At 37.6% G+C, this 12439-nt stretch overlaps 1 protein-coding gene across 12 annotated transcripts in view; it reads right to left on the bottom strand.

The window, feature by feature from the left end:
• The window catches only part of FTCDNL1 (formiminotransferase cyclodeaminase N-terminal like), an 84815-nt gene that overhangs the window by 5402 nt on the left and 66974 nt on the right, over nucleotides 1-12439 (bottom strand). For 11 of the 12 annotated variants that reach the window (XM_037523781.2, XM_037523782.2, XM_037523783.2 and 8 more), the window contains 2 exons: nucleotides 10185-10370; nucleotides 759-2504 (listed from right to left, as the gene is read on the bottom strand). In XM_037523781.2, the coding sequence (XP_037379678.1) occupies nucleotides 2068-2504; nucleotides 10185-10370 (623 nt within the window). In that variant the 3' untranslated portion in view covers nucleotides 759-2067. Of the gene's footprint in view, nucleotides 1-758; nucleotides 2505-10184; nucleotides 10371-12439 lie in introns of those variants that run through there. The other variant, XM_054699975.1, reaches the window with a different exon arrangement.

Consider the following 12439-nt stretch of genomic DNA (forward strand, 5'->3'; position numbering starts at 1 on the left):
AACAATCACCACCATCCATCTCCAGAATTTTTTCATCTTCCAAAACTGAAACACTGTACCCATAAAATAGATGTTTTTGGTTTTAAATAAGCCTTGCTTAGTCAGCAGTCTTGAACATACTGACATCAGTCTGGAGAGGTTAATTCAGGTAACTGGTGAATGAATCAATTCTCCCTACAACCTAAAATGACTCAGGGCCATTATGTGCTTCCCCCTCATTCATCTGTTTAATATCGATGCACCAAACTGAAGCAAAGCTCTAGAACAGATCTGGAAAACATATTGTTTCATTTTGATGTTACTGCTTCAAAGTACTTTCATTTAGTCCCTCAGAATATGCGGTTGGTCATTACTTCTTTACAGGTAATGAAACGGGGGCTACATGGAAAGTGAGAGAAAGGACAAGAACCCACACACTCCAATCCACTCATTCTAATAAGCCATGTGGTCTCTGCCAAGGTGATAGAATGTCGCAACTGACCCTTCAGTCTAACCAGACAGCATTTGCTCTCTTTACCACAGCAACTAAGTTCCTTTATGACTAAAATATAAACCCAGTCCACCATTCTCCATCTTTGTTATATTTATACTGACAGTGAGGAGGAAACACCCAGAGAAGCACAATTCTGGAACAAAATTAATGCTATCAGATTTAAGAATCAAATGTAAATTAAAACACATTAGGATAAATCACTGGATCCAACAAAACATTGAGTTCAAACTCTTTTATTTTTAATTTCTTATAATAAATTCACATTATGTGTTCTTATTAGAAAAGAACATAATCCTTCCTGCTAAACAAAACCTATGGAAAAATTGAGTTTTGTGTGTTTTATGGAAAGAGAGCATTTTGTATTAAAGCAATATGAATACTAAGGACTTACATGAAGTTAAGTAAGGACTTAACTTTATACATGAAGGACTTACAGAATCATCAAGTGACTCCTTTTAGTTCACAATGAGGCTATATATTTTTTATTTCCTTTAAATAAAATTCTTTATTTTACTTTATTGAGATAGCACTGGTTTGAAATATGTGATTCAGAGGTATAGGAAGATCACAACTCCTCAGATGTATGTCCCACACCACACCCATCAACAAGGCACCCTCAACCCTCCACTGATAGGTTTCTCCCTGCTCAAAAACAACATATCCCCTAAACCTTCAGACTTCCCATTTAAATTCCAAAAAGGATGAACACAATTGAAGCCATGTCCAATGTCATCATTCCATCTCCCTTCACATGCATTAAAGAACTAGATAAATCTGGCTTTTGGAGTTATTTCCAGAATGAACAATAATTGGTCATCCTAAACAACCATGCCTCAAAAGAGGAATGCTATTTTATAATTTTACCTGCTTTTTAGCTACATAGTGCTTGATGATTTAAAGCACACACTTTTTTTTAAAGATTCATTTATCCATACAAGAATTGGGGTACAGGCCAGAGGCACGGGAGGGTGAGAGAATTCACCAGAGACAGAGTGGGGAGCAGAACAGGCAGACTGAAGACACTGCTGAAGGGAACAGCGGGCGAGGAGAGGCCTGCTGCGACATGTGGGCAGCTCCCTGGCCCGCCGGGAATTGAACCAGGCTGTGGACAGCTTCACAGTGCAACGCTCAACCCACTGCGACACCGGGGAGGCCCTTAAAGCACACATTTAAAAAACTAATTACTCAAAAAAGTATGAGTTGAATACAAAACTTGAGAATAAAGAGCGTAGGAAAACAAATCAAGGCCAATTTTGTTTTTCCACGATAATTAAAGGTGGCTCAGCAACAATGGCCATTAAACCCTGTTGATTCAGGAGGGCATGGGAGTACACAAGTACAGAAAGTTAACACAAAGTGAGTCCCTGTGAAGTTTTAATGATGACTAGAAATATTAAGGGTGATTATGAACAATCTATAAATACTTATTATTGTTGAACAGAGAATGTTTCTAATTTTCCAACACAGAGACACCATCAAGTTCTCTGTATCTTCCCCTCATCTTCATTGGTCCAAAGAAGACTTTGTAATGATTGATAATTTTCCTTAAAACTTTAATGAAGCCTTATATTGGATCACATGAACACACCTCCCCGTATCTTCCAGAATTCCCCAATACTTTCCTGTATAGCATATTCAGCACAGTTCTTGCATTCTTGGGGTGTAAAACCAATTAATGCCCTCCCTATAGTACCAATTCCTCTATCGCTCGCCAACTTTTTAACTTGAGCTTCTATGTAATGAGGAGATATGTAGGAAAAATGATCACCAAGAACACCATAAGTGATATATTGAGAGTCTTCCGAGGTTTCCGTAACGTCTTGGTCTTCAAAACTCTCTACATTGCAAGCTATCTCAATTTTCCCTTCATGGGGAAAAGCCATCACTTGGACGCCCTTCAATCCATTCACATTTGAGCCCCGAATGGCACTAGCGATCTCCTTTCCCAAAGCCAAGTCTTGAGAATCTATGGTAACGTTGCAGTTCATCACGTATGGGCTGGCACCAATGCCTGAATCATTAGAAAAATATGTTAACCAAGCAAGGGAAAAAGCCTCATTTTAAAGACTATTCTTTAGTCAATTTTAGTCAAAGGGGTTTCCTTTACTTGGTTTTAATTTTTAAATAATACAAATGTTCCTAATTGTGAAAAGGTAAGATATGTATTCTAAAGATCATGCATATATTTTATAACAGACATTTGAGCTACAGCAGACTTTTTTTTCTACTCTAATACTAGGAATTATTACTAAACACTATCTAATTAGTATCCAAACAAATACTAATACTAAATACTAATACTGATACTAAAATCTAATACTCTAGGTATTTAGGGATATTTTTCCAGAATAGTTATGAAGAGCCCTTATTTTCCAAAATATCAACAGAAAAAAAGAAAGCAAATTAAGAATTAAACATTAGCACAGCAAAAAGCTTTGACCTTTCATTCAGGGGCTGGAACTCAGTGCGTGCAAACAGACAAGAATAATTCACATGCTGTACCCACCCCTTCCTCCCCAAATAAACACCTCTCATCACCAAGTTAGGTTCACATTCAATTCAGTGGACCTCAACAACAATCCTGGTTAGGGAAGGTCACTATAAATATGACAGACAGGACTTGAGAAGGGCAAGGGAATCTTGTAATATTTCAAGATGATGTGGGTTTGGAACACTATATCTTTTTTGGCATGTCTTCCATCCCCAGCTTTCCAAGGGACTAGGGCTGCCCTTGCCACTCGAGAGTCCTGTTATGCAGAGTACAGGGGTAAATGTGCTACTTTTCCCTGCCTCAGGGATAGTGCAGCTCATGTTACATAAATAGCCCCCATTCTAATTATAGTTTACATTATAAGATGGACAACTTGGTTAAATTAGCATTGGTATAAAAAGCTTAGGTTTGCAGTTTCCTCATGTTGGGGGAACCTTACGTTTCTAAAAGCAAAGTTGACCAGGCATTGATGGGGAATAAAAGGCTGACCTCATCTTTAACATATGACAATTCCTTAACTACTATTTCAAAATTATTTAACTGTCATTGCTTTTTCATATTACTTCTGAACTTATTGCTCATGATGTCAGTATCCATCAGAGATATCCTTCTGGGTTCACATTCCCCTAGACCGCAGTGGTTTGGGGGCTTTGTTGCCTAGCCTGGGTACTCTCATACTAATAGAAGCTTTACAGAAAATCAGCACACGGAAACCACACTTCATCTTTTTCCCACACATGTACATAATGAAACATTTCAATTCTCGAGGCTGGGCCTCTTTCTACTGGGAATTCTGCAGGAATGAATCAGATTACAGTATTTCTCTATAATGCTGATTTCATAAAAATTAAATTTCCTAACAGTCAATACATCTTGCTCTCATAATCTCATATACCAATCACTTACTCTAAATATCTTTGAGAACTATATCAATTTTAACATTTCACAGAGTACAATTGGAAATTTTCTTTTGTCAATGCTAATGTCATTCATTACGGAAAATATCCAAGCCTGGGTTTCTCTCTCCTCTACCCCTTACATGTCCTCAAGTCTGCTACACATACCATATTCTGACTCAAGAAGTAGCAACATCTTTACCATTTCCAACAAAAAGCTGGATCACAATGAGTTTGCGGAAGCTACACACACACTGGGTTATAGTCAACACAACTATTCAAAATTCACACTAGCCTATTGTGCCATATCAACATGAGATATTCACATAAAATTTATCAGCTTGGGGGAACAAGTCACCAAAACAATGGTTTCCTTCATATGAGCCCAGAGCTCTCCCTCTCCAAACAACCATGGCATGGGTCACTCTATCCCTATAGCCATGGGACTTTGGACTCTTCCTGAACCCTCCACGCCACAAATTCCAAGGAAAATTTACCAACATATGCCCAACAATTGCCCCCTTTTTGGCATAATCTCCAAACTTCATCATTCTTACTAATTAATGCATATGATAAATTATTTAAAGATAGAAAAAAATGTCGATGTTAAGTCTAGAGCACAAGAGTTTGAAAAAGAAAATACTTGTGCCAATACTGACTTACTTAACATGAGCCCGTCTTTTTAAATTCAAAGTAACTTTCATTTCTTACAAAATAAATATAAATAAAAGGTGTAGCTTTTATAGTCTCTTTTAGATCAGAGGTAACTAGTTAACATAGAGTACTCATTTTTTATTTAGGCTCTGGTTATGTGTATTTTGAATTCTTCTATTAAACTTAATAAAATAAATTTATTTTGTTTTACTGCTCTATCTTATTCAAGCAGTGAATAAGCAAAGACAGCTTATGAATCTGATAAGTTTCTGATCTAATCGGCACAGGAGTTTCCTCCCTAAGAGGTTGTAAGGCCTTTATTCATTTCTCCCTTGAAAAAGAAAGGAAGGGAATGAAGAGACTGAGACAGAGAACAAGCAGACAAACTGCTTTCTGCCCAAATGCATACTTTTCCAGTGTCCTCCATTTGATCCTTCCCAAGTCTGGCACCAATATGGCGACCCAATTGTCATGAGTCAAAAGGCTATGTTTAATCCCTGCAGATCCCATTGACCTTATCCAAATGCTGAATTTGATAGTCTCTGTTAATTTAAACTTAGTAAGAATTCTTAAATAAGAGATAATTAATCCCAGCAAATTGTATTCCTAGCTAAATGTCATATAATTAAAGTAATTCCATTTTTTTTTTTTGCTCTAAAATTAGAAACCTGATGTGAAAGTTTGTTTCTCAGTTTGCGGTTTCGCTCCACTCCTGCCTCCTGCAGATTGGCACTCGGCTGCTCTGGCGGCAGCATGAATCTCCTCACTGCAAAGCTGAAATTCCAATTTTATTCCAACGCAACTGTCACAACGCCCTGAAGCAAGCTAAAAACAAGGAAAAAAATCTTTGGTATGATTTCACTTTCCATGTGTTCTTTAATGAAAAATTTATCATTCTAAATATTGGTGTTTACTTCTAGTTAAATACTTTTTTTATCAAAAAGAAAAAGAAACTGAGATTCAGTTGCTATTATTTCACAGGCAAATATAACAGGCCTGATGTTTTCCTGACAATTCTGTTATTTTCTTGTGTGGAAACACTGTATTTATCATATACTGTGCGGCTGGTGATTCAGATATTGTAGAGACCTTATGGTGAACTGATATAGATGTAAACTCTTTATGCCAGATTGTTTAAGCAGGAAAAACCAAATGCACTTAATTAACATCTGATGTGTAGCTTTTGCAAACACAAATGCAATATTTGTGTTTGAGCACTGGCAGTAATGACTGTGAACTATGCTATTAATGTCTGGTTTAAAGATGCTTGTGGTAGGACCACGTCTGGAATAACACAAATAAAAAACTGCATTCAGACAAAACAACAGTGAAGAGTCCATTAGAAAAATGAAAAAGCAGTACTCAGAAGAAACACATGTCTTTTTTTCCCCTCTCAGATCAAAATTATTCTCAAAAATAGTTCCAGGCACCATCATCCTCAATCAATTAAAGGTGAAAAGACTATAGATTTTTCCTCCACAGCAGGAGCTTCATTTTAGAGGGTCAGAAGTTAGTAGGGATGTCTTTAGAAACTGTATTTCTTATATTAATCTCCCCTCTGGTGGCTAGTATTAAGATATATACAAGGAAAGAACTAAGGTATTTTCACATCTGAAAAGAAAATGTCAAATTTGTGGATTATATCAGTTGGAATAGATTATCTTAAACCTGTGTGCAAATTCTTCATTAAATGTTTTTACTGAAAACCTGCCGAGTGTCAGGAACACACAGGTTGTTGAGTATAAATACACCAAGATGGTTTAAAATAAGATAAAACCTAGTATAAAGGCAACAGACTCAGAACTCAAGTTAAAAAATGTAAACAGTTATTACACCAAAAGCAATTGGTTATCATTACATATTGGTACTTCAAATTTTTAGAACATGTACTAAGGAGAAACCACAGCTGAAACAGGACATTTGATGACTAAAGTCATAAAACTCAAACATAATTGCTAAGTTCAATGCTTTCATGGCGAAAAGAATGCAGGACTCTGAAGGAAGTGGCCCAATCCACGATCAAAGCAAGCTAAGTGAGAGCTGGTGTTGGGAATGGCCCCTGTGGGTCTGAATTCAAGTCACACTTCTGCAAGACACTGTCACTGCTCAGGTGTCTTTCTGCTAAATGGCTATGATGTTGTCCCGCTCTGTAAGGAACTATAAGTCTCAATTTCTTAATTTGAGTCTTTGAGAAGTGAGATAATTCAGAGAGGGAAATACAAAAGTGGGCACATGTTAACATAGCCGGGGAATGAAGCCGGCCCAGGGGAGGGACTTGTCTACTCCCCGGCTTTCCAGAGTAAAGCAGTGTCCTTCACCTGCTCATGCGAAAGCCCAAGTCCTTTAGGTTTCGATTATAGGTTACATATTTCATTACACTTCCATCATCCCAACTAGATTTACAAGCAAGCCGAAAACAAGGTATGTAAGTTCCTTAAAATAAGATTCATTCTAAAACTGAACATTATTTTTCAAAGACTAAGTAAAAATTTTGGTGTGGAGTAAATTGGGTTAACCAATGTCAAGAAAAGTGCCTGACACTGCACTTATTTACACAGAGAGAAATAAGCAGGGCAACTCTCAGTAATGCATTTAAATGACTAAACAGAAGTTCTTGATTCCAAGATGCACCAATTACCTCCATCGATGATTCCTAAGGCATTGTATGAAACTATAGTTCAAAGAATTGTCCCTGTATTTTTAAACAATGATGCATATATGCAGGCCATTCATATAATATATCAGCCAGAGTGTTTAAATTATCCCATAAATGTTTAGGGTTTTTAAAATATATATGTATAAAGTATTTATTTATAGATCTAAGAGTATCAACTATTATTGCTTTGTCCCTATTTATGTTCCTCAGGAGCTGGCCAACTACAAAATTTTAAAAGGAATTTGGTTGAAAAGAGTTTGTGTGTTTGGCACTGAGTAAGAGTGTTAATCATTTCTGAGCTCACTTTTTTCTCTTCTGTTTATAATACTCGTAGGGAACTTCAAAACAGAAACCTGTTCCCTTATAGACTCTACTTCCTCTTGGGTACTGTGTCAATTAATTTGTCATTGGAAAGCTAACTATAAATGTTCAGTTGATAGCACCAATCATTGCTATTTAATTTTTTTAGGAAAGAAAATAAATATAGCAACATTGTGTTGAGATTTTTCAGTTTTGATGGGAGGAGTGGAAAAATATGGTGAGAAATACTGATGCCATTTTAAAAAGTTAGAAAATTATATAAAATCATTAAATTAAAAAATAAGGGGGAATGCCATTCTGGGGACTCAAATTCATTGAAAAAATTAGATTAATAAAACATTCTACCCTGGTGACAGAGGTGTACTAAATTCTACTTCAATATATAATACTTTTTTAAAATGAGGGCATTTTACTCCTTTCTACAAAAATGTCTTTAAGGCATTATTTGTGCAAGAAAACCTAATATTTCAGTTGATCACTTGTCTTAAACTACTTACAACCTGTTTTGTGAAATATTAGAAACCATTTGCTCTTTATATCCCTTACTGCTATTCCTCCTTGAAATATTTTCTACTCTTAGCACCTGTTTTGATATTGTACATGAGGGATTCTCAATGAACAACAGTCTGTCTAATCTTGCAGGCTCTTGTGATCTTCATGGGTTTTTTTGCATTAACAGATTTCTACCACTAGTCAAAAGATATTAGCAGAAAAGACATAAGGGGGAAAAGTCATGCTACTTTTTCCTTCCTACCCTAAATCTTCCATGGAATGCAACATGAACAAATGCACTGAAACCCAGCTTTTATCTTCATCATTACCCTACATGAAAGATAATCACAAGATCAAGGTAGAGAAATCATCAAATTAAGTTGGATGCTTTAAAATTTTTAAAATGCTTTTCTTATATGATATAAATAAAATAGATGTATATATATATATATATATATATATTGCAATATTGAGCTCACACTATCTCTATGCTTTATATCCTTTATATATTTTTATGCCTGAAGGCTCTCCTTCACATTTCTGGCTACTGGCTCACTCCTTTCAGTCTTTTCTCTGATGCTGCCTTCACCATGAGGCTTGCTTCAAATTGCATCATTTAAAATCACAATCCATCCTCTTCACAGAACTCATGAAGCCCCTTGTCTTGATTTTTTCTTCTTGTCTGTAGCACTTATCATTTTTAATATATAATTCATTACTTATTAAGCACATTATTTACTGTCTGTGTCCTTACCCTCTTCTGCCTGCAATAAAAGTTCTTCAAGGGCATTAAAATTCTATTCTACCTACTGCTGATAATGCCTGTACCTTTTGTCATTTCCTTAGTATTTATTCCTAGAACTAGAACTCCTAAAGGGCAGTTATAAACATTTTAGAGCTATTTATACATACCCCCAACTCACTTCTGCAAACTTTATACCACTTTACACTAGCATTAGCAAGAGTGCCTCGGACTACATCTTTACCAGTATTACCTATAAAATACCATCTTTAAACAATTTTGTGGCAATTTTGACATTTTAAAATTTTAATTTAGGTTTTGAAGAAGTTGGTGAAATACTTCTCATTGATCACAGCTCTCCATGTGGAGTAAAAGTTGAGAATTAGAAATCCAATGGGTGAAAATGGAGTAGATGGAGTTAACCCAACCACAGGCAATCACAGATGAAACTAGGAAGCAGAGTTCACTTTGGCTTAAATACTTATAAACCAAGTTTCTTCCTAGGAGACTAAATATGATGACTGACCATATGAATATTTGGTCTTAAATTCAGATATGCTTTTTATATCAGGTTCAAGTTCTTTCCAAACACCAACCCCTTCATTCTCACAGCATTGCAAAAATGAGAAGTTGACAAGGGTTTGCATGACTACCACCAAGGCCAGTTCTACTGTCCTTTAATGCCAATGCTCTGTTTCTAACGCTTGTGCACAGACTGTGATGCCAGTCTGCCTCCTCTGCTCCCATTCACCTGGCACTGCACTGGCTAGGTGTGCAGAATTATCCCTTCAATCTGCAGTGAGTACAATAGTGAAACCAAGAAATAGAATTCTGAAAACCATCACAAAACTTACACTTTCCATTTGTCAGACAAATTCTGACACATTGTTAGGAGAGGGCTAGAGTGGCAGAGATAGGTAAAAGTTTGTGAGATCTAGGAGAAGGGAGAAAGAATACCACTCCTGGCATTTGTTCTCTGTTCTAGAAGTCTGTTGTCTACAAGTTTCTCCCAGGCTACCTCTAGAATAATAAGCATCAACTTGGTCACACTGGACATTCTAGCACAAAAAGAGTTTGCTACCAACTAAAAGTAATCTCTACCAGTATCGCCACCCCCCCAAGATACACCCCAGCATATGACTTCACACCAGGAACAGCAGCAGGGCCCTGGGATCCTTCCCCAGAGTGAGGAGTGGCCTCCCCTCTCCCCTATTGTTATGTATCTTCAGTACCACTCTTGGGGGCTCTCATTGAATATCTGAGAGGACTTTTAGCCTCTCTGGTCAGCTTTTGAAGGCATGTGTAAGAGCCTCGCCTGTCTCAAGAAGGAGGCACCACTATTATCACCCTGCATTACGCAGGAGGAACCAAAGGAAGGGAACCTGGGAATTCCACTACCAAGTTAAAAAACAAAAGCAGAACACAATCATAATGATAACCTGTTAAACCACATCTTCGGTCCGGTGTAGCTCCCAGGTCAGGCTCAAGTGCACTGAAATCCCTCCTTGTGAACCAACCCAGTTGCTTTCTTCTCTGGACAAGGCTGCGCTTCCTAGGAAGGTCAGCTTCACCGAAAAGAAACACACTGCTGCCGGGAACACGTAGGACCAGATTCTCAGCAAGGCCTGTGGGTAGTGGGAATTATAACAAAATTAAGCTCAAGTTGGGTCCAAGGACATGATTTTTTTATTGTGGCAAAATAGATTTCACATGAAATTTACTATTTTAACCACTTCTAAGTGTATAGTTCAGTGGCATTATATATTCATGTCATTGTATTATCATCATCACTAAAACATGTAATTTACACAAATTTTAAAAAATCAAACTAAGCATAATTTATTTTCCCTTGAAGTTAGCCTCATAATAAAAGTCTGTCTTTGTGTGCAGAAGCTAGAACTTTTTTTTCTCATTACAAATCTAATTTTACAAGGGCAATTCCTCACTAAGATTAAGGAAATTAGTACCTTCAATTTTTGAACAGTTTCATAACTGCTTCTAATTGTGTATATTGTTTGGAGAAATAAAAAGTCAGGAGTACAAGGGCCACATTCTCTACTATTGAATATGGTAACTTCTAGCTACTGTGGTATTAAATCTTAATTTTTATTATTTTATTATTTTTAAAGGTTTATTTATTTATGCATACAAGAGCTGGGGTGCAGGCCAGAGATGGGGGGGGGTGAAAGGATTCATCAGAGACAGAGTGGGGAGTAGAAACTACTGAAACACACTGCTGAGGGGAGCAGCGGGCGATACAGGAGAGGTCTACTGTGCCATGTGGGTCACCTCCCTGGCCAGGGATTGAACTCGTGCTGCAGTGGCTACAGATAGCTTCACAGTGCTGCGTCTTAACCCCCTGCACCACTAGGGAGGCCACTTAATTTTAATTAAAATAAAATTTCATAAAATTTAAAATAGTTTTACACTAATTCAAAGGGATATATGCACTCATCGCATATATTCATGCAATGAACATCACTGCAGCATTATTTACAATAACCAAGTTATAATAGCAATCTAAGTGCACAAGGACAGCTGAGTGTATAAAAATGGCTATAAAAAAAGACAAAATCTTGCCATCTGACAACATGGGTGGAACTGGAGGGGATAATGCTAAGTAAAATAAGCCATAAGGACAAATACCGCATGGTTTCACTTTCATGTGGAATATAGAGAACAAAACAGTCAGACAACATGAAACCAAATATGAACCCTAGAAATCTGATTGCAAACCTGAGGTACCAGAAGTGGAGGGGGAGAGTAGAAAAAGGAGGGGCCCAATGGGCTATGGTGGAGGACCCTGGATGCCCTGAGTGTGGTGTGGTAACATACACCTGAAGAAACTGGAATCTTATATTTCTGAATCACATACAGGGCTTAAGAAAATATTACCTTTAATAAAAAGATTAAGTATTTTTATTACTAGTCATAATTCAAGTGCTCGATAGCCATGCAGAGCTAGTGGTCTCCCTACTGAACAGCACATAAAGAACATTTCTATCATTAAAGAAAATTTTGTTGAATAGCACTAGACCACATATTCAATATAAAGAAGGCTAATTTTTAAATATAATTGGTTGCTGCTCTAAATGACAAGTTTTTCTTCCTTTTATTTATGTTTGGATTCTGACTCTGACTGTGTCTTTTCAAAGTGAAACAGGGCTAATGGTGAGGGAGGGGGAGCTATAACCATCCAAGGACAGTGCCCAGTAGAGGACTGGTCTCCTCTGTTGGTTCTTCACTTGCGTGCACTGCTACAACACCACTTAAGCTCAGGGAACAACAAGGGGGTTTACTTAATAAACAGGAGAAAAAACAAAGAGTTCTCAAGGCCACAAGTGGCTGGCTATCTCTCCCCAGATAGTGTCCAAATGTCCTAAACAAACGGCACCTCTTCCAACATGGTGTTGTCCCATCAATGGGGGCATGGAGCTTGGGGCACTCCAGGAAGTGGCAGGCCAGGATCAACTCACCACAGCTGGAGGTGCTCACAGGCGGGGCCCCTGAGTTGACTCAGCAGCAGCGGCAGCATGCAGCAAAGGTTCGGGATGGACACCGGAGCAGAGCGCAACAGAGGCAGTAGCACCAGGAAGTCATGCCACCAGACAATTAACAGCTCTCAGAGGTGACTTGGACACTTAGTGCTGGTCACCTGTCAACAGCACTGGACAGCAGTGCCGGTCACCACCAG

Source organism: Talpa occidentalis, unplaced genomic scaffold, assembly GCF_014898055.3.
Source record: "Talpa occidentalis isolate TD23 unplaced genomic scaffold, MPIMG_talOcc4v2.1 talOcc4.3, whole genome shotgun sequence".
Classification (NCBI taxonomy): domain Eukaryota; kingdom Metazoa; phylum Chordata; class Mammalia; order Eulipotyphla; family Talpidae; genus Talpa; species Talpa occidentalis.